At 32.4% G+C, this 24,117-nt stretch overlaps 2 protein-coding genes and 2 pseudogenes across 2 annotated transcripts; 1 reads left to right on the top strand and 3 right to left on the bottom strand.

Annotated features, from left to right (window-relative positions):
• Window positions 1–916: 916 nt before the first annotated feature.
• Window positions 917–2,766, bottom strand: LOC139885173 (pentatricopeptide repeat-containing protein At2g30780-like; annotated as a pseudogene).
• A 4,103-nt stretch (window positions 2,767–6,869) lies between these two features.
• On the top strand, window positions 6,870–9,709 carry LOC139885172 (LEC14B protein-like; annotated as a pseudogene).
• A 6,948-nt stretch (window positions 9,710–16,657) lies between these two features.
• Window positions 16,658–17,845, bottom strand: LOC139885169 (uncharacterized). The gene has a single exon (XM_071869113.1). It carries the CDS (start codon window positions 17,843–17,845, stop codon window positions 16,658–16,660), a length of 1,188 nt encoding a protein of 395 aa, XP_071725214.1.
• A 3,496-nt stretch (window positions 17,846–21,341) lies between these two features.
• Window positions 21,342–23,357, bottom strand: LOC139885180 (histidine-containing phosphotransfer protein 5). Its single transcript, XM_071869121.1, has 6 exons — window positions 23,292–23,357; window positions 22,483–22,613; window positions 22,338–22,409; window positions 22,130–22,201; window positions 21,657–21,729; window positions 21,342–21,392 (listed from the first exon to the last, which is right to left on the bottom strand). The coding sequence occupies exons 1-6, from the start codon at window positions 23,352–23,354 to the stop codon at window positions 21,342–21,344; spliced, it is 462 nt and encodes a 153-aa protein (XP_071725222.1). The 5' UTR covers window positions 23,355–23,357.
• Window positions 23,358–24,117: the final 760 nt, after the last annotated feature.

Raw genomic sequence — 24,117 nt, 5'->3', positions numbered from 1 at the left:
CAGTTCAACCATTGATTCTGTCCATCAGCAAGTGAGGAGAATCACGAAGAGATTCATTTTCACCCCCCATCAAGTATTAGATGAAGACTTAACTTTACGCCAGCATTCATCATAGACGGTGCTTGGTTCACCAACAAAAAGTATATGTGCCCTACGATGATAGTAGAGTATTAGTTATACTTTCAGCAGTAAATACAACAAGAATATAAACACATGCAAGTATCTGATTACTTTTATTAGTCAGAACTCAGAGAGACAAAGCACTCGCACATTGAATATAAAGCCGTCATACAAAAAGGTTCTCCACATTCCAGTCAGAAGTCCCATTCAATACAAACCTTAAGTTTTGAGAATATTTGTTTTCTGACAGCAAGTTTTGAGCACATTTTGGTTATGGTCAAAGGATTGAATTGCAACGATTTTGGTAATTAAACACACAGTGCATGATCTAGAAAAAGCAGGATTAGGCTAGCTGAAAACGAAGTTGTCAACAAATATTGTGGTAGATGAATAAATGCAGAGACAAAAAGGGAAAATAGATGAAGCATTCTTATGAGAGTAGGAGGGAACTTTCAAAACTGGACTGATTTGCCTTTTCTTTTCTGAAGCTCTTCCAAGATAGAGTAAACTTAAATATCTAACCAGGCAAGGTATGTTTAGCGGCTACCAAATTATCTCGACCATTGACATGAGCACTAATATATATAATAGCACAAATTCCAATGACACAAGAGAATCTGGGAATCATTTATTTATTGACTTGCAGAATCAGGACTACTAAACAAACAGAAGAAGGCCAAATTGTACCTATGAATCTTTGTTGTAGCAAACAAATGTGATGAACCATTTACAATGATGAACTGAATGCTTTGCAACTTTTGCCACACAATTGGCTGAAGCATGTTTAGATATTATTCTAAGATGAGGCATTCAGAGGTATCCCATAACCATGTTTGTACATCAGTCCTACTACTTGCTCAACCTTATGTTTCTGGTCATATTGTGAATAGACATGATACAATATCCAAAATGTCTTTTTTGTTCGATCCACGTTGACATTTCTCAATCTCATCAAGCACGTTTTCCATTTCTTCTATGCGCATTTCTGACGCATACATAACCATTTTACAGTGATATAGGGATCGACATATCCTCCAACCAGCACTTTCCGCACGCTTCACAAAGTTGGCAAGCTTGTCCACTGCCTTGCACCTAAAATAACTGGAAATTATAGACCTCATAATCCCAACAGTGTGTACAGAGGTTTCCGGTCAAATGCCTTGTTTATCGAGTTTCTCCATTGCTTCCAGTAAATTCTCTTGTGCATAAAGCCTAATCAAGAGTACATTCAACCAAGGCCTGTAATCACTCTCTGGAATTAATCTCACCAATGAATCAATCTTATGAACCCTATCAGTGATGGAACACTTACAATATGCACATATCATGGATCTGATCAATGGGAAATTCTTCTCAATAACATGATCTTTTATCAACCCATACGTTTCTTCCATCTTATCCAAATTCCTGAATGTGAATATCCTCGGAGCATAAGCAAGTAGGTGTCAGTATCTGGCTTAACAGAACTTGACGTCATCATTTGGAAAGTTTTCTCCATATCATCCCACATCCAAGCACTTAGATATCCCGCAATTAAATTATTATATGTTTTTAATGTTGGTGAGAGATTCAAATCCTTAATCTCTTGAAACGTTGTCTCCATGTGATCAACCAGCAAGAAGCGACCAAATAAAGATATCAAAATGTTGTATGTTACAACTGTAGGAGTACACTCTTGATCCATTTTCAAGTCTCGAAACACGGCCTGGCAGTTATTAGAAAGGCCATTGCACATATAAACACTCATCAGAGCATTGTATACACTTGTTGTTCTAATCCTCTTGTAACCTGCCTCCACAAATAGTTCAACTGCAAGATCGATATTCTTAAACCTACCAGCTATCCATATACCCTTTGCATACTCTTCTCCCGTCATAGAAACTGCACAATCCGCCAGATTTCTTCTCCAATTAAATACCTAAAATTAGAGATACCCATACATCAAGTTCAAATCATATTCAGAAATATATATCAAAATAAACCGAAATTCAACTGTTCATAGCAGGGTAAAGCAGAATTCCACAAATTAACATAGAAATGATTGAAACAGTTAAACGACAAGCTCTTCCAACCGAAATCAAGTATAAGAACATCATGATAGTGCAATGCAATTCACAATAGACGATCAGTGCATAAAAAAAAGCAATACAAAAGCCAAAATGATCAAAAAATGAACAGAAAATTCGAATCACCTCAAGAGCTACGCCAGGCCACGAACTCTACTGCTCCAAAAGCTCGACAAAAATGGCAGACCCACATACCTCATCACCGTAGCCTTACACTTATCATCTAAAAAACTCCGAATCTCAGCAGAATCCAAACCATCAGCATTTCGCATCATCAACTCATCTCGCAAAACCGACGCTTTCTCACTAATATCCTTCTTCCTCTTATCCTCGACGGAAACAAAGAACTTATCGGAAAACAACTCAACGAGCTTAAGGAATGCGCTGCCACTACCGACGCCGGCGGAGGAGGTGGAGATGTCGCGGCGGCGGAATCGTAGAAATTCGAAGATTTAGCGGCGAGTGTACACAAAAAAGGGGATTGGGTAATAATGGGTTGTTTAGGTTTGTGTTTGGGTTTATGGATGCATTGTCGCAACTCCGATTGAGCTGCATCTGAGAATCTCCATACTCGCTTCATAGTTAGTGATTATAATGGATTATGGGTTTGTTTCAGAATCGAAAGGAATGCATTTTTAGGGTTTAAGAAAGGGTTTTGTTATCGATGTTTAGACATAGGAATTAGGGATGGAGATTTGGTAATGGGTTTGCGGCTGTACGCAGCCAATCGGGGAAGAAGAAGAAGAAGGAAGAAGCTAGCTTTTCTTTTTGAGGGTGTTTTGCAAAATTAAAAGTATTCCGGCTAAAAATCTGATCCGAACCTTGAAATTGACTCGATTCGATATTGGTTCAATTGAAACTGATTCATTTCCGCATCCGATTACTTTGAAAGCAGTAGGAATTACTAAAGCGACGTCGTATTTGAATAGTTGTCTTCAACTCTTCATGTCTCAATATATTATCCAATACTTATGCAAATATACATGGGTATGTTCTCCATTAACCAATAAATCGCGGATTCGATCCCGACGCCTGTGAATGGAAAACAATTTCATGACCTATAGACATTGAAATTTTAACAATAATCGGTCAATTCAAGTCATCAAAGTTTGATCGAAATTTAGGAGCTTGATACGAGCCGAAACAACCTCTGGTTTCGCCATCAAAGTCGTAGGTCGTGTCTCAGCTTATCAGTGCTTCAAAAGGCGGCCCATTTGGACATCTACAACACAAGAAATGATTGTTTTCGTAAATTTGGTCGCAACACAAAAATAAGTTACGAATTTCACTATAACACAATCTCATCAATAAATTTCAAATATGTAAAATAGAAATCAATTTCTTATAAATTGATTCATATTCAAATGTAGTTTTATTTTTGTCCATCAACTATATTTTTACTATAAATAGAGTCCAAATCACAGGTCATAAAATTAGGGTTCAAAGATGTAGCAACCTCAAACCGTCAACCATGCCATGAAGCCGATTATACCGTCTCGCCACAAATAAAACAAAACCAAGAGGCAATATGCTAGAGGATTATATCGATGAAGAAGACAAACTCAAGCTAGCGTTAATCAAGGGACGTCGATTAGAGGTTGTAATCTACGTAAAATTCCTTCGAAATTAATGAAAGTCAGTTGATTTCGATTAATTATTTGTGATTCGAATTATATGCAAATCCTAACATGTTTATTTTATTTTTCGTGTTTACATGATCGATTTCCTATATTTCGTATGTTAACGGTTGGAATGAGAGATTATTTTCATGATTGTTGGGCTGTGAAGATATTCAGAAAGACTTAAAAGAAATAAATAGTCAGGGTCGATTCTGATCAAAATAGATGGCTTACGATTCTTAACTCTAGAAAAGCGGGCTGGAACCATAAATTGCTCTAAAGTTGACGGTTTCAATTTTGAGTATAGACTACTTCAATTTATTCTGAATCAATTATAAAATTTACGTCAACATAAAAATATAAAAAATCATACATATATATTAGAGACGGAGGGAGGAATTTTTAAAAAAATAAGAAATAAATATTTCGCTTCGGATTCGAGCTAACCTATTCGATCCGAACCGTTTAGTTATCAAGTAAACCCAAATCCATCTTTAGCAAACCATGACCGAATATAGACAAACAGACACACGTTGATCATCGAAAAAGAGAAATGACGTGGAGACTCTATCCCAACATTTATTTTTTCAGACTTTTGAGATAAATAATTTTTTATATATACTAGAACACACATGTAGAAGAAAATGCTTATTAATTGGGTAAAAATAGATGTGTGAGACACATTATTAAGTACATTAGAATACATATAAAATATTACTTCCGTCTTAAAATATAAATTTTTACATTATTATTTATATTAAAAAATTTTACATCTATTTAAGTTTGGTCAAACTTGAATGTGTGAGATATTATTAAGTACATTAGAATACATATAAATTTTGGATAAGGAAAGGAATATTCACAGTTTCCTCGTCTTATATTAGATATCGTTTTTATTTTACATTTATTGAAAAGTCGTCTTCAACCTAAATATCGTTTCTGCTCATTTTTATTATATCAACTTCTCAATATGTCAAAAAATAAAAACGATATCTATCTAAAAATGAATATCGTTTTTGTTTTTTAATAAAAAAAAAAAGTTTAAGTGTGGATCTTTAGGTGTTATATATGTAAGTTTTTTATAAAAGTTACAAATGGAAATTTAATTTCCATGTCATCACATACCATAACAAACTAATTAACAATCACTTGCGGAAATATAAACTTTCTTTATGTAATAAACGGAAAGCATAACTAGGTTAACCAAGTCAAAAACACCACCACACCAATCAACGTCAGCCGCCCCCACCACCATCAAATCTAGCCGCCTCTCTCAAAACCCGACATATTCGTCCCCTCTCTATCAGATCTCACGCCACTCTTCACAAAATCTGGTCGACCGTCGCCAACAACCAGATCGCGACCTTCGTCGCCACCACCTACAGTCTTAGTCGCTCCTCTCAACGACCCGAACGATTGTCGTCGCCACCACCTACAATCCTCTCAAAAATTTAGGCGAGGAGAAATAAGAAAGAGGATACGAGAATCTGGTGGTAGTGGCGGCGACGGCGGCAGCGGAGATGGGTTGTAATTTTGATAGAAGTGATTGATTTAGTGATGTAGCGACGAAGGTCGATTGGAGTTTTTAAGAGAGCAATCTCGATATTTGGTGGTGTGGCTGCGAGAACTGGTGGTGGTGGTGGAGGCGGTGAAGGTCGCGATCTGTGGTCTGAAGCAGCGGCGGCGAGATTTGGTGGGTGGAGGTGATGTGTTTCTGAAGAAGATAACTGAAGACGTTTAGTTGAGCAACGCCGTTATTTGTTGCAATTAAACTGTTACTTGGTTGCCAGGTGGAATGATGACGAGGAATGTGATTACATTTAAATTTCCATTTGTAATTTTCATAAAAACACCTACATAACTAACACGTAAAGACCCACGTCGTCTTGTCCAAAACCCACTCCCTCTGGATACGTAAAATTTTAAAATCAAAATACACAATTAATATAGAATGGAGAGAGTATAAAAATAAAAATACATTTAATTAGAGACAAAAATAATATTATAATATTTTTTGAAATTAAAATATTATTATTTAATATTTAAATAGATGATATTTTGAGATTTTTTATGCATGTTAATTTTCAATTCATACATAAATTATTTTTAATTTTATTTTTTTAATTAAATTATTAATTATTTGTGAAAAAATTAAATGAAAAGTTTGAAAATAAAAAATATATTAATATTTTAAAAATTTCATTTATTTAAAAATAAAAATATTCAAAAACGTCATCTATTTTTACGGAAGGAAGGAGTATTACATATTTGTTAAGAAAAAACTAATTTAATATAAAAAAATGTATATTTTTTTATGGTCCTCCCATGGTTCAATGATGAGATTACACGTATATAAGAAACATACAAAAGACCCACCGCCAACTCTTTGGTTGAGCTAAAGTCGATTACTCATTTTCATAGACCCATCATCGTCCTCAACTCAACTCTAACTCGCTCAAAGGTTCGTGCTTTTCTCTCTGTTTTCAATTTTTTTAACTTCAAAGCTCATGGCTTTATTATTGGGTTACGAAGTTCTTCAAGTTTAGGAATTTGGGTACTTCATTTTCCCCCAATTGATTATATGTTTTGGTACCCATTTAAGCATTGTGTTTTTGGGTTCTGTTTGTTTTGGTTAATGAAACTGAGTTATATTCCCTCTGTCGTTCTTTTAGACCTTTCATTTAGATCAAAATATGTTGTATTTATCTCGGGGCCTTGTTTTGTGTGTCAATTTCTTAAAAAACATGTATTGAATGACGGAGGGAGTATGAATATAGGTTCATTTCATCAGCAGCTACTGTTTGCTTGTACAAGATTTTTCTGTCACTTTGATTGTTTAGTTTCGATATTTTCATGTTCACTTGCATCATCAACATATTAGTTACTTGGTTAATTGGTTGATTAATAATGAGTTTTCAACGGAATGCTCACTTTTTCTCTAATGGCTGCTTACTGTTGTTTTTTGCTGATATCTCTATTGCCATTGCAGATATCTCTAACACTCTGTTAAGAGGTTTTTGGAAGTAAAATGTTTTTGTCTGGCATTGGGCATTCGATTGAAGAAATGGGATACTCTATGAGCAGATTGGATTTAGAATCCGACTATTTTGATGCTTGCCAAACGATCAATGAACTTGGTAACACTCATACCTCCACAAAATCAATGAAATCATTGGACCACGAAATCGCTCAGCTCACGAAGGTGAGGTCCAATCCTCACCATCATTTTAGTGGAGTTGTACCTGGAAGTGGGAAGTTGCCTGTTTCCACAGTCAAGATGTTGGCAGGTCGTGAAGCCAATTTGTCAGGGAAGGGGAGATTTTCATCTGCCGATCGTTGTCATATGTTAAGCAGATATTTGCCGGTTAATGGTCCTTGGCTTGTTGACCAAATGATTAGTCGAACTTATGTTTCTCAGTTTTCAGCTGATGGTTCTTTACTAGTTTGCTGGGTTTCAGGTACACTGTGCTTAACTGCTCGCCTTGGGCCCTCTGATTGAAATGACTTTAGATTGCACAAAAAATGTTGTAGTTGCTTTTCTGGTTCAGTTACTCGTGTAGTTCTAGGAATAAATAAAAAAAAAAACGTGATATTTGCAATAGGTTTGAATTTTCTATGAATTCTTTTTCAGGGAAGCCACATCAGAGTATACAATGTGGATAAAGGATGGAAAGTTCAGAAGAACATCTTAGCTAGAAGTATGCGGTGGACAGTCACTGATACATGCCTTTCCCCTAATCAGCGATGTCTTGTAAGTTCACGTATGAGGAAATTATTCATTGGAAATTTAATTGGTTTTTATTATGAGCTCAAGGTGATTTAGCTCCTATGTAATATCTAACACTTTATTATCACTATGCATTGTTTTTGCAGGTTTACGCTAGTATGTCACCTGTTGTCCAAATTGTTGATGTAGGATCCTCGACAACAGAATCTGTTGAAAATGTTACGGTAGGGATTATTCTTCTTCGTAGTTGAAATTTTCTGCATCATCTTAAACTACTGAACACAGAATTTAGTTTCAGTAAGCTTTTGTTTTTAGAGAAAATGGACCGTGGCCATGAAATTTACATTTACACTTGGCGAACTCTTTCAATTCTCTTTCTAAAATTATTACTTTTTCTTTCCCTCACTTTGAATCATAAAATTTTTTGCAGGAGATCCATGAAGGTTTGGACTTTTCTGAAGGTGATAGCGGTGGGGATATTCATTTGGAATCTTCTCTTTAAAATTTTCATCTGATTCGCGGGAGCTGTTGCTGGAACTAGCAATGAGTCTATATATGTTTATGATCTTGAGGCGCTTAAACCTTCCCTTAAAATTCCAGCTCACAAGGTGATATTAGATTGCTATTCAATTGCACAGTTTCTCGTACTACTCTAGCTTTGTTTAATGTGGGATGAATATTTCATGCTTTCCTTTCTTTTTTCGTGAATCTCGACTCTCTCTTAAGTAAATGGTGTATTACATGTATGGTTGCTAGCCTTTGAGCCATGGCTAGCAGACTTGTCTGGTTTACGCAAATTCCCTATTTATTTTGCAATCATGTTGTAGATTCTGTGGAAATATTTATTATCATCTAAGATTTGTTTCTATGCTGCAGGCGGATGTCAACACTGTATGTTTTGCTGATGAAAGCAGCCATCTTATATATTCTGGCGGTGATGAATAATCTGTGCAAGGCAAGTTGCATTTTAGTTAACCACAATTTATCTTCTGCCTACATGTTATTGAAATAAAAAAAAAAAAAAAAAAGAATTCTATCGAAAGACGTGGAATTCATGTGCTTTAACTTTTCTTCTTTTTTTCTTGGTATAACATGTTAGTTTTTTGTAGGTATGGGATAGACGTTGCTTCAGTGCAAAAGGGAAGCCAGCTGGTGTCCTGATGGGCCATTTAGAAGGAATAACGTTCATCGATAGCCGCGGAGATGGACGTTATTTCATCTCAAATGGGAAAGATCAGACTATCAAACTTTGGGACATTAGGAAAATGTCCTCAAATACTCACTGGTATGTATCTTGCTATCCCCACATATTTAAATCCTCAATTCGAGTCATGTCCAATGACAGAAAATAGTTTAGTTAGCTTCAAAAGTGAATTGTGGTTTTCTATACGGTATTGTTGATTTTAATATCCTTCTAAGCTAATTTTTTAAAATATTTTCTTGTCATTTCAGCAATGTAGTATACAGGAACTATGAATGGGATTATAGATGGATGGACTTCCCTCCCCAGATGAGTGATCTAAAGCATCCGTATGATCAATCAGTGTCTACATATAGAGGTCACTCGGTCTTGCGTACTCTCATCCGATGCTACTTTTCTCCATCTTATAGGTAACTTCCTTTTTCCCTGTCAAGATTTTGTTTAAGTGCCTTCTTAGGATTTCTAATCCAACTTTATCCATTTTCTTGAACCCTTTTTTCAGCACTGGACAGAAATACATCTACACTGGATCTCATGATTCTTGCGTTTACGTATATGATGTGGTACATTATCCAATCTTTTTGCCCCTTTTTTCTTTTGTCATTCTGTGTAAGAAGCGTTAAGCTAGAGAGTGTCATTGTGATGGGTGAAATTGGTTGACTGTTAGTTGACCATCATGTTCTTGCTGATGCCATCATTTTTCTTTTGAGAATGTACTGTACCCTAAATAAAAATGAGTTCAACCTTAACTATTATTCTGCATTTTCCTCAAAATTCATCTCAGGTGACCGGAGCCCAAGTTGCAGTACTGAAACACCATAATGCTCCTGTAAGGGACTGTAGTTGGCACCCGAACCTCCCAATACTGGTCAGCTCTTCCTGGGATGGTGATGTTGTCAGATGGGAGTTTCCTGGCAATGGCGAATCACCTACACCTGCTATAAAGAAGAGAATCAGAAGAAGACACTTTCTTTGAAAAAGAATTTCATGGTAACAACTGTTGTAATATCGATTTTAGTTTCTCAATGTAAATAATCTTTAGTAAGTGTTCAGTTTCAGGAAAAAAATATTTCAGCTATGCATAAATAAAGCTGAAAGGTTGTGAGATATACTGATATGTACACATTATTGTGAACAATTGTTCATTAATTCATCACCTTTCAAGTTTGTAACTACTGGCATTTGAATCGATCTACACAGGTTTTGATTCAGAATCGAAAATTAGTCCATTCAGAATCAGACTTGAGCTACTTTTGGTTCTTCATAGATCATTTTGAAGTTTGATTAATAGAATGTTATTTCCCTTTTCTCCTCACTAAAGACAAACAACTATGGTGTATTCGTGTTTGGCGTTTGGAGTATACTAGTCAGTGGACCTTTTAAAAATTAAAAAATATATTTATATAAAAAATTATATAATAATTATTTATATTAAAAATTATTAAATCTATCATTTTTTTTTTTAACTTTACAACAATTATAGTTATTTTGATTTGATTTCAAAATATACAATTCTATTAAATTTAAAATTTATTTTTTTCAAAAATAATAAACATAATAAAAGGTAAGAGTTATGTATCAAGATTTCATAATAAAAATTTATAATTTCATCTAATCAATTTAGTTATTCCTATTGTTTGAAAAATAATATGTGCCCGTTTTAATTAAGAATGAAAAATATATAACGGGTTTTTATGAGGAATAATAAATTTAAACAAAAATAATATATATTATAATTTAATTAGGAATGATTTTTTTTTCATAATATGCCCGTTTGAATAGAAAAATGGTAGATGTACTCGTTTTAATTAGGAATAGGAAAAAATAATATGAATTTTATTTGAAATATTTTTTAAAATAATAGATGAAAATTGATTAGGAATAAAATTTATTATATTAAGAAAAAAATAATTGGTAGAATTTTATTATGAATCATTACGTTTTTATGGTATTTTGATTTTCCTAATTAGAAAAGGAAAAAATGATAATATGATTGATTTAAAATTATAACTTGATTTTTAATTAATCTCAAAGTTCTTAAATACATGTGTCCCCGTCCGTTGGATGGAAAGTCTGTACCTTTAAAAATAAATAATTAAATATATATTACAAAAAATTAAAAAAATAATATATATTTTAATTTGATTAGGAATAATTTTTTTTAGCAATATGTCCGTTTGAATAGGTAAAAAAATAAAATGTGTCCGTTTTAATTAGGAATAAAAAAAGTAATATTATGAATTTTAATTAGAAAATATTGTTAAATAAAAAAATTAGAAAAAAATATGGTGTATATAATTTTATTAGAAATATATTTTTATTGTGTTTGATTTCCTAATTAGAATATGAAAAATCATAGACTTACCAGTGTAATTTGAAACCTAATTAAACTTAAAGTTCTAAATGAGAAATATAGTTTAATAAAAAAATTTAAAAAATATTATATATTATTATTTGATTAGGAATAATTTTTCTAACAATATGCCCGCTTGGATAGGAAAAAAAGATGTGCCTATTTTAATTTAGAAATAGGAAAAAAGAATATAATGAATTTTTATTAGGAAAAATTATTTAATAAAAAATAGAAAAAAATATTGTGTGTTATAATTTTATTAGGATTTTTTTAAAATAATAGATAGAAAATTGATTAGGAATAAAATTATTATATTAAGAAAAAGTAATTGGTAGAATTTTATTAGGAATCATTATGTTTTTATTGTATTTTGATTTCGTAATTTGAAAAGGAAAAAAAATAATATCATTAACTTAAAATTGTAACTTGAAACCTAATTAAACTCAAAGTTCTTATATACATGTGTCAAAAACTATTCGTTAATAAAACGCCATGTGTCGGATGTTGATTTGACAATAAATTTGCAATTGAATTGTAATTGAAACAAATTGAAAAAGTCTCTCTATTCTCTATAAGATTCTTATTTATTCCAAACAACATGCTCCGGACATCCTCTAAAAGGGTATTTTTACTAAAAATGCCAAAAAAACACGTTTTTGAGGTTGACGAAACATGTTCTAGATCCATAATGAACACACATGAGTCTTGATGATTTTATAAGAAGCAGAATTGTTGATTCTAGTTTGTTAAATGATGAAGGGATAACAAGTTTCTATGTAAGAAATTCTTATGAGTTGTTCCTTGCGTCTTAAAATACGTGATGTTTTGATTAATGTGACATAATGTAATTAAGTAGATATAATGATGATATGTTTGTGAAATAAAATATTTTTTAGGCTATGCATGATATTTTGCTCAATTTGAAAAATCTTAAACAACAATTTTTTTGACAAAAATATACTCATTATTACACCATATTAATGTCATATTAATTAAAACATTATGTCTTAAAACATTATGTATTTTGAGACGGATGTAGTATGATTTTACATGAAATGTTCACTTATGAAATCAAGGAAATGATAACTTAAAACTATGTTAAATTTAAAGTTTGCAAACAAATTAGGTTCTCATTATGAAAGAACCCAGTAAGCTACGCAAACACGGGATCATAATTTCAGTGAACAATAAAATTGTAGGTCCCTTTGGCCTTTGCTTAGCAAAACCAAAAGGAATGTTCTTAAGATTTAAGAATGAACCCTACTTTTTTTATGAGATTTAAGATGAACCCTGCTAAAGTGCAAATACAATATTTCCTCGTTTTCACACTAGTTGATGTTTTGGATTCAAATAGCAGTATCTAGTTAATTAGATATAATGAAGGTATTTCTATGAAAGAAAATATTTTTTTCGGTATTGCGTTATGTTTTGCTCAATTTGAGAAAGTTTAAGAGATATTTTTTCAGAAAAAATCTCTTCAACGCTCTTGATTAATTACAACATGTCATTAACCAAAATATCAAATACTATGAAACGGAGGTAGTAATAAGCTAATAATCAATTGGTTTGCATTAGAAGTAAATGATATGGGAACATCAAGTATGTAATGAGGACCCAATATACCCTGCAAGTTTGGGGGTACTTCAAATTATTTTCTTAATTATTCCTAGACAAAGTAAAAGACAATACCCATTTCATTAGAATATGGCATATTTTTACTTAAAATCCTCAATTCAAAGTTCACTTTGATCATATAATATTCAAATTAGCCTCAAAATCTTGTCTGATTATGTTCACTAAGATTCCATATCTTACCAATTAAGAAGAGGAAAAGCAAATCCATTGTTAATTAGGGCATAATTAATTTCTTTTAAATTAGCAGCTTATGCCATACGCAAGGAATAGTCCTTTAAAATAGAAAATTAGATTTATACTTTGACCCACCTCTGTCAAAGAAGCTCAAAAGTGGTCATCTAATTCAAAAGTGGTCATCTAATTCATGTGTATGTGTTTAATGTTTAGCCCTTTTCCCCCTCTTTTGCAGGTGATTGCCAACTTTAAAAACTCCCTAACTAACCAGACAAGAAGTAAGCTAACCTAAAGAACCCTACATAAATTTCAAGCATTCTCCAAAACATACTCAAAAAATATAATCTACATTAAATTCTATCTCCATAAAGATAATGATTACAAAAAAATCCGATATTTTATTAAGAAAATACTCCATTCGTTTCATTTTAAGTATCGAATAATAAAATTTATTTTGATCCATCGATCTACTTTAAATATCATTTTATGAAATTAATTGTATATTTTTAATTATTCTTTTTTCAGTCACGTCTTCCATTTACTCACTCTATTAACAATGCGAAAATATGTGATCTAATCAGGTAATTAATAAGGCATACAATTCATTATTTCAATCAACTGATCATTTCTTTTATATTCACAATTTTTATTACACGAAATGAACTAACTAATGAGTCAAAATACATGTTTCCGAATATTAGAAAATCATTTCTTAATTGGATTAGAAGTGCAATAAAAGTTAGATTAGAACTAAATGATGCTAGAAATTCTCTAAACCTAATAAATAAAATTGCAAGTAATTTCCCATCTCCATGTGCATGTCTTTATAATATCTTCACCCACTTAATCTCATTTTGTTTCACATGTCCATATATACTTTAAGAACAAACACATACATACAAGAGTCTCCCTCTCAATTCAATGCACAATAATCAATATCCTTGCTTTAATTTGCTCATCAACCTATAAATTGTATAGTATGCTTTTGTTTTAATGATCACCAATGTTATAATTAATATCTACAATTCACCAAACCCTATTGAATCAATGATGTTATTGTTATTTAATATAGTAGTTGCTTATTTTGATGTTCTTTAATTGCTTGGGGGAATATAAAATATACCTGCGGAAATGATGAAAATCATGCCGAATAGTAGGTAAAATACTTAAGTGATTAGCCATCACCGATGGTAGAATGTATATACTCTTAGTCACAGGTCGTGAGGTCGAATTCCTACGAATACATATAAAGATATCTATATTTTTTTGTCATTCCCTTCTCTTTAAGTAGTACAATAGTTATTGCTTTTGTGATTTTTTTTTCATATAGATAGATATCGGATCTATGGGACGGCCGATAACATGCAACAAATTAACAAACCTTACTTCAAATTTATCGATCCGAAAGAAAAAGTTACGAGTGCGTGATGAAATGTTTGGTTGATCACTTTATTACTATAAATAAGTCATCATATAGCTGGCTCTCCAATCATACAAAGTTCTTTTTCTCGCTTCATTTACTCACGCACAGAAGACCCGTGCAAATGTAAAGCTGTGAAAAGCTAAGGTCCATAATTTTGATCATTTGAGAGCCCCTCTTGTTGCTTGCTTCTCCTTTATACCAAAGCAAATATAATGGGAACTTAAAATTATTCACAAAGCAAATCTCCAAATACTAGAAGCCAAAATTCAAGAGAGATATAATTAGTTAGTCATAATAATATATTCTCTCCGTCAGTTAATACATATATTTTTACTTTTATTCTTATATTTAAAATGAGATGTATTTAGTCAATATCGGTGAAATTGTACATCTCTTCTTGAATGTATCTAAAAAATTTAAAAATCATATATTAAAAGATGGAAGGAGTAGTATGAACTCTTTTCCTGCTTTGGTTTTAGACATTAATGCTCGAGCTTGTGTGATACTTAACGGCATTATTTTATTATTTGAACAATCTCTCGTGTAATTCGTCCCGGTAGTCGAATTGTGGACGATGTTATCGACATTATCACGATTTTCGTACTTCGGACCATAGCTAGTTTGGAGGACTAGATTTTCATCCGATGATTGTCTCTAACTGACACATTTCGTATCGATCGCAAATAAACTTAATTAATAATATTCCTATATTTATCAAAAAGAAAAAAAAGGTCATAATAATATGAGAAGGTGGAGGTGCTTTAACGTTACAATTTCAATATTTCGTTACCTAGGATCTCTCTCATGATTTTGAAACGAAAACAAATTAAAAAGAATTTTGAATAAAGCAAATTATTAATTCATATTATAGGTTCATTTGGATCGTAGTATTGATAGGTCGGATTTGGAGTGGGATCAGGGGACATGATAGGTACCGAATTCGACCGTGATTCGCAAAATCAATCCTATCAACTATTTGGATAGCAAGTATTGGACATAGGATTATGAATTTTTAGATAAAAATATTTTTCAATGATAAAACAAAATCGTTTTGGACAAAATGGTTCAAAACGACTTTGATTAAAATGATATTTGTTACACGACAATTTGGCGATTGTCGAATTCCTTTTAAGCGAAAAATTTACCAAACTACTAAATTTCTACTCAAATGAAATCGATCAAAACTAATTAAAATCCGAACTAATTGAGACCAGACTGAATCATGACACATTTTCATCTATATTAGTTGAAATACTGGTGAGCTAGTGATAAAGACAAGCAACAAACTATCAATGTTTTAGTTGTAACAATGTGATGAGACATTAAATTTTGTGAAACATAGTCGATAAAGAGACAAACACTGTTCTCTGAATCTCTACCACAAATTTGCCTATAAAAGATTTTGTTAGCGACGTTTAGTTTAATAATTAAATTACGATTATTTATTTATTTATTTTTCTTTCTTCTTGTCTACATCATTATTTATCACAAACACCCTTTGAATAAGGGTATGGTTGAATATATATATATATATATATATTGTCCAAGATTTCATTCATAAATTACTTGAGTTCGACGTCAGCTACCTTTGTGTATATAGATAATATGGAACTTTACATATTAAAATGGTAAAAATTACATTTTACATAATCTAAACCTTCAAAATAAAATATTTATTTTATCGACAAAACATAGTTGTAGATATCGTTTGTATCGCCCGATATGTATACGATATTATGAAAAAATATACGTATCAACACAAAATATTGTTTTAGAAATATGTAACAATATATCGAATATATCATATGAACAACAATTTTAACTAAATTTGAATTGATTTTTGATTGAACCAATTCAATTTACAAATTAAAACTTTTTAATAATAACTAAATGACATGAAATCTTAAATTGAACTTTCAATTGTCTCTTCAACCATCCCTTTCTTTTTCTGTAGATAAATGTTGAAGGAATTCAATTAAAGTATTTAGTATATTATCTACGTACCTCGCAATATGATACATGACACACAATACGATAAAATAATTCCCGATAAATGATACATATCGCGATTTGACAACTATACGCTCCAAGCACGTAATGAACAACACTAAAGTTATAAGAAGTCGGAAAATAAATATAACACAATTATAACTATCAACAGTCATTTTCTTATTTATCTTTTACTTTTTAACCACAATTACCACAAAAATTAATCAATAAGTAAGTAACAGTAACAAAAATAAAATAATCTATATGTAATTAAGACAAATAATCTATATTTAGCGTATCATTATGTCTTCCCAAAATGCCCCTAAACAAGTTGAATAATTTCCCAAAATTCATCCTCTATACTCGTTACACTGAGTGGCAGGCCTTGTCTTTTGCGTCCCAGCCTTCAACGGGCAAGGAGTCTCTACGGGCGGGACCATACAATTATACTGTAGACACAACGAACTTCTCAAAGGAATCTCAGCCGTTGGATTAATCTCAATCCCAGTCAAGTAATTATGCTGTAAATACAATATCTGAATATTCCCTCCCAATAATCGGTCCACTAAACTAGCCGGTACTCGACCGGAAAACCGATTATTGTTCAAGTACAAATTCTGAACCGTCGAGAATAACGGCGATACCTGACCCCATAACCGATTATAACTCAAATCGACGGTCGGAATCGTTACCTGATTGACTAATTGAACCGGACCACAGAATTGGTTTCTTTGTAATTGAAGATTTGAGATTGGGAATGTGAAGAGCCGAGGCGGAATGTAGCCGTTAAACTGGTTTAAACTCAAGTCTAGGTAGTTTAATTGGTTCAGCCGGATTAAGAGTCGGTCTACTGGACCGGTGAGTCGGTTCCAGGAGAGGGATAGGTATTGAATCGATGGAGGGAGAGATACCGGAGAGATCGAACCGGAAAGATCATTGTGTTTGAGGTCGAGCCGGGTTAATGATCGGGAAGAGAAATTAGGAACCGAGCCGGAAAGTTTGTTATGACAGAGGATGAAAATGGTTAGAGCTGGCAATGAACCGACCGAATTCGGAATCGAACCGGTTAACTGATTGTAACTGAGGTCGAGTGTTTTCAAATTCCGGAGATCACCCAAAGAAGCCGGAATGTCGCCGGAGATGAAATTCCGGCTAATAGCCAGAAACCGGAGGTTCTTCAAATTAGACAATGTTCCGGGTAAACGACCCATGATCCGACCCGGAACGACACTGAGTTCAGCCAATGCAGAGAGTTTACCGATAGCCGGGTCAAGTCGACCCGAAAGACCCGGAGCACCAGCACGTGGGTCGCCGAGATTTAAAGCGATGACCTTGTTCCCGTCGCAGTAAACTCCGGCGAAGTTACATGGATCGGAAGTAAAATCCCACGAAGTCAAGAAATTCGATCCCGGCATATCGTCTAATGACTTCCGAATCGATTGAAGTGCTAAGAAATCAACTGGGTCTAAAATCGCCGATACGAGAAAGATGAATTTACATTGTAATAGAAGAAACACCCAAATATAAGATGAACCCATGATTGATTTATCCTTTTGAACCGCCATTGATGAAGCTTTTATATAGTAGTGGAAGTGAGCTTTTCCGTGACAGAGAACCGATTTTTCTCGTGGAAAATGACGTGAAAGCTTTTAATAGCTCGAAACTATCTGCATCAACCAACAAAAAATTAATAAAATAAAAGAATTTAAATTAAGAAAAAGAAAGAAAAAAGATTTTATTTTTATTTTTTCTTTGGCTTGGTAAGAAAGCAAAACAGAGATCTTGTTTGACAATCTTCTTCTTTTTTACACAGAAATGGCTTCTAAGCCAAGAGGAAATAAAAACCAGACATGAATGCAAAATGACTAAAATAGTCTTCAAAAAATTATAATCTAATCAATTCAGGGATAATTTCGTCATTTCACACAGACATGATAGAGTCGTTCGTTGAAGGAATTTTTTATTAGTAATTTTTTATTTTTTTGTTTTATGTATTGGGAATTGATTCGGCCCAAACGGTTGTCTGATCCTACGTGGATGACAGGTCAGCAATTTCGTGTTCGGATCACGTGACTAATTACTGTCACTGAACAGTTGAGAGTTGCCACGTAAGTGTTTTTTAGTTGTTCGAAGTGCAACACGGAGGAGTTAAAGGCTGCCAGCTGTTGCTTTGATGTTTGTTTTTTTTCCCTTCTATCCTATATCAATAAATTTTGGTGATTTAGTCCTTAGGGTTTTAAGTTCTTGTTTTAAATATCCTTATCAATGATTTTATGATTTTTTATATCCTTATGCGTTGGGATACTCCGGATCAAATGGGATTCATTTCATCACAAGTCGGATCAATTGGGAAAGAAGATAAAAATAAGAGGTTTAACAACATCTCAAGCATGAGTGATATTAATTGTAGTAATACAGTACGAACAAAACTTATTGTTTCAAAAATCCTTATTATTATGATGCCGATTGCCGACCAAGACGTAGCCTAATGGTTAAACGTTTCCTCTATCGTGAGGTTATGAGTTCGATTCCAAAAAAGAACGGTCATGAGATTGATGGGTCCGACTCTCTACCGACGTATGGATTGGAAAAGAGTACCCCTTATATAATATATACATATATATCCTTGTCATTTTTTTCCTCAAAGGAACAAGTACGTTCTTGTAAAAATTGTACTGTTGCTGAATATGAAGAAAACTTGCGTCAAAAGTAACAAGTACGTTCTTGTAATAAACTAGGAATTGCACTGCAAACGAAGAAAATAGGTGTGGCCGTCCCTATCGAGTACTGTAGAGGAAATAAACAAGGAAAAGTCAAAGTGAGTGTCAGAAGAACAAAGAGATACATACATATATATTTAGTCAAATGTTATTCCCAGAAATCAACATTTACAAGCTTTCAGAAAGCTTTCTTGCTGAGCAAGACTACGTCAAATGGGAATATATCATATCTATATCTAATACAGTATCATTTTCTTTTGTCATACATAAAAATGATCGAGAAGGTGAGTCTTGAAGTAATCGATTAATATTGCTACTCTATAATTTGAAAGTTATAGATTCAAATCATGAAAAAACAGCTTTTTATAAATTATAAAGAGGAAGATTGCGTAAAAAATGATCGAGGGACTTTTTTTTTTTTTTTTGAGGATATGATCGAGGGACTTGATTGCTTTTTATTAGGCAAATGTAGTTCGGTCTATAATTTATTCACTTTTTTTTATCTATATTTCCCCATTTTCTTAATTCTATATGTAGTATGTATACTTATTAGAGCACATAATAAATTAATTCCTAGTTTGGAAAACATATATAAATACTGTAAGCAGAATTAAACGAAGCACTGAAACACGAACATGAAGCCTTAAATTCAACCAACAAAACTTAAATTCACAATTACCATCTCCCCTGGACAAGTAATTTCTCAAATTTATGAAGTACGTACTACTATTAATTACTTAATTACCATCTCCTATACAAGTAATTTCTCAGAAAGTTAACGAGGATGCGTTGGCTTGATGGTTGTCTAAATGGACTCTTACCCATGCGGTCGACTTTCTAGGGACGTAATTTTTAAAATTGTGTTGGATTGTTGAATTTAAAAAAAATAAAATTCTCAGAAAGTTGTAAGTAGTTTGGATTAGGAAGAATTTTTGGATTTCCCATAAGAGATTGTTGTGTGTGAATTCTAAGGTGCACGTAGCAATAGGTTAGAAATGAACCAAGTCGAGATAAAAACTAGAATTTGTTCTTTTTTTTTTTTTTTTTTTCTACATCAGAGGATTTATTATTGTGAAGATGCCAATACAACGATGCTCCTGTCATAGATCAAACTTTTTCGTGTATTGTTTCATTTGTTTGTCTATGGCTCCATAGCGTCTCATGTCACTTGCTGCGAAGACGAGACTTTTATACAAAAAAAATTCTGGGATGGACTATGGAGGACGTGTTTTGTAAATATGTCGATCATGTTTAACGTAAAATATTACTCCCCTCCGTCTCATAATATTATTGACTAGATATATATGTATACGAATGAACTTAAAATTATAAAACATCATCTATTTTGAGACAGATGTAATACTAAATTGTTATGTTTTGTCTAAGCGAATTAAGCAGAAATCTTCCAAGCCCTTCTTCGCTCAATGGTTTAGGCACTAAGTCCATCTCCAAGGTGACACCCACCCACCCAATGAAAAGTTCGACACATCATTGACAAATAAGTTATGTGTCATAAAAATTGTAAAATAGTCTTTCTTGCTCTAATTTGTTCCAATATGAAAGTCACCTAAAAAATCAACGATCATAAATTTAATGGTAAATCAAATTAGTTACTGGTAATAATAATAATCAAATTTAATGGTAAAGTTTTTAGGTGTTGTTTGGACCAAACTACAACTGGATTTAGCATTGTTTCAGTTCAGGACCACAATACAACAAGTCACAAAAATTTATCCAAGCTATTGTGTCATGGGCTTATGGCCTTGTCAGAAAAATGTCATCCTTTTGATTAAACTTTGACCAAATCCATTTTCCAGAATAAGCTCTTCCCAATCAAGACACAGTGCATGGCTTTGACTTCTTGAATGATCTCACACAAACAGGCAACAAACAAATAAGATAGTACATCAATATTTAAATTGATGTCGTTTTAAATGTTTTAATCTATTTGAATAGATATTATTTTGATCTAATAGATTCATTTAAAAGGTAGATCTATCTAGTCATTATTATAACTATATATACTAATTTATAAATAAATTAAAAAGACAAAACGTAATTTATTCGAAGGCGGAGGAAAGATAATGAATGAAAATTAAGCAGTGCATAGAAATTGTCCCTGTCTATATTTTTGCAATTCACTCAATCCTGCTGACTAATATTTCAATTTTTGTACAAACACCATTTGCAATGCACTGTTGTGTAAAAAATCTAGGAAAATCTCAGAACTACAAAGAAAAAAGTTTGTCTAAGTTGATAACATGCATTATTCAGTCTGTAATTCTGTATACATTTCCCTGAAGCTATGCAGTAACTAATCAATTACAGGAATTGATCCACCGGCTCCGACGATCTGACGTTCCAGCTGCAAAGACCAAACATGGATAAAAATTAGATCAAGCTCACATGATTTTGTATTTGTATCCTTAGAAAAATTGAGAAAAAAAAGTAACTAATGGTGAGGCTGACGGAAGAATAGTGTGTTCGTTCCGTGTCTTCGTCTTGCTCCAGAAACCCTCAAATGTGTGTTTTTTAGTAAAAGGCCCACATTTGAGGGTAACGAACACACAACTTTTTGACAAAATTGTGAATATTTAGGATTACACCAACCGATAGTCTGTCGGCTTACCTTGAATAAATCATGGAGCTTGCTTCTCAATACAGCACATTCATTGTTCACTTCTTGTAGACAGTGCACACACCTGCAAAAGTATAAAGCAAGCCAATCATATATTACAGTGGAACTCCCAGTTCTCTCCAGCAATGTTATATATGAATGAAACTAAACAAGTTGGTAAGCATGATCTTCACACTATATAACATAGTTTTCGGAACATCGCCGCGAAATGGGCCTATTTATGAAAATATATTTTGCTTTGCTTACACAGAGTTTAGAGAATAAACTAAAACACTACAATGCTCTGGAATCCAAACACCAGACGAACATGCAGAATTTCACAAGCCTTCAGAAAACTTATTGTGGAAATGCATCGAAGTAGAAATCATAATACACCAAGACATTCGCATTGTGTATCCAGTTCTTACAAAACAGCAATCACTAAAGTGAAAAGAGGCAAAATAACTATGTAAAAAGAAACGTACCCAGCACGATTCTGATCCTCGCAACAAGCTCGGAATTTAACACACACATTTTTTACTCTCACAGCACCTACACTGATAGCCAAAAAGATAAAAAAAATTTAACCAGGACTTAAGAGCAAGATATATTGAATATGAAGCTGTAATAATATCAATGCGACATAACTTACAAAAATGAAAACTTTCGAGACGAAAATGAGAAGATATATACCTGGAACTGCTACCCTTCAATTGATGAACATGGGAGTCTATTACTTTGAAATCCACATTATCTGGAGATTCTCTAAACAAATGAAAATCCAATTAAAAATAATTTATTTTTGTTTAAACCAAAATTCAATTAGATCAACACTTACAAAGCTACAGCCATCTGGTTGATAAGCTTCTCAGAGTCTTGAAAGAAGAGAGTCACGACTTCAATCACAAAATCAGGGCTGCTCTCATCTTGAAGCTTTTGAAGTTGTCTAAACTGATCATCCAAAAATCCCTTCACACGCACAAACACAAATGCAATAACATCAACAACCCATCATTGCAAAATCTTCCAACAATCCAAAACGCAAATAAAAATCGAAACTTTATCTATGGAAAGACAGCTCTATATCAAACCCCAAATCAGCTGAACAAAATTTAAACAAAAAAGCTTGTAGCTTTACATAATTCTACAAAAAATTGCTAGGAGAATTCAATTACACATTCAAAAATCCCTAAAACAACAACAACCCATCATTACAAAACCTTCCAACAATCCAAAAAGCAAATAAAAATCGAAACTTTATCCATGGATAGGCATCTCCTTATCAAATCCTAAATCAGCTGAACAAAATTTTAAGAAAAAAGCTTATAGCTTTACATAATTCAACAAAAAAAAAAAATCATTTTTTTGTTAGGAGAATTCAATAACACATTCAAAAAATTATAAATTTTGCAACAAATCATATCATATAAAATCAAAAGGGTTATCCAATAACAACCCATCATTACAAAACGTTCCAACAATCCAAAAAGCAAATAAAAATCAAAACTTTATCAAATTCCAAATCAGATGAACAAAATTTAAAGAAAAAAGCTTATAGCTTTACATAATTCAATTACACATTCAAAAGTTATAAATTTTGCAAAAAAATCATACAAAACCAAAAGGGTTATGAAGTTTTAGACTGACCTCACGATGGAGAGAAGCAGAGAAATCAATATATTGACTCTGCAACTGAGCTACAACATCCATGGCTGCTTGCTTACAATTCGATTGGTAAAGAAAAACATCCAGTCCAGTCTTGTCTTGCAATAACTTGTATATATAATATGACAGTGATTGTTTTGATTGGTGGTAAAGGTTTTTTTTCAGAGTAAATTCTGACCATGAATAATAATTTAATGCGTAAAAATATTTAAATATGGTAATATGAATATTGACCATTTTATTTAATGAACGGTCGTTGATGTTTTCGGAATGGGCCCCACGTGACTATTTGCTGGTTTTTTCAAATATAGCAAAAAGCTTTTCTTTAAGTAAGAACGATAATGTACTTATCCAATAAAAAAATAAAAAAATCATATTATATTTTCGTTAATCTAAAAAATTTCACACAAATTAAAAATATATTTATAAGTTTATTTTTCAACATAATTACGATTGTATGGATTAAAAAATTCTCATAAAAAATATATGGATGAAAATGATAAAATTGATGAGGGAAAGTGCATGAAGGACATGAAAGTGAAGATGATGAAATTAGTGAGAATTTAATGAAAATACATAAATAATATTTCTTAAATTTATCAAAATTTTCATCCAATTTAAAATAAAAAATTATATTTATATTAACATTTAATTTTATATAAAAAGAATACTAACTTTTAAGAAATTTGTATGTAAATAGTAATTTATTTTTGCCAATCATAAGGTGTTGGGCTAATTATCCAATCTAATGTTTAGGGATGAGTTTTTTATTTTATAAGTTATTTTCGAAAAATTAAAAAATAATTTT

This window comes from Rutidosis leptorrhynchoides, unplaced genomic scaffold (assembly GCF_046630445.1).
Source record: "Rutidosis leptorrhynchoides isolate AG116_Rl617_1_P2 unplaced genomic scaffold, CSIRO_AGI_Rlap_v1 contig85, whole genome shotgun sequence".
NCBI classification, from domain to species: Eukaryota; Viridiplantae; Streptophyta; class Magnoliopsida; order Asterales; family Asteraceae; genus Rutidosis; species Rutidosis leptorrhynchoides.
Note: the sequence above shows the minus strand (reverse complement) of the source record. Positions and strands in the feature narration are given on the sequence as shown.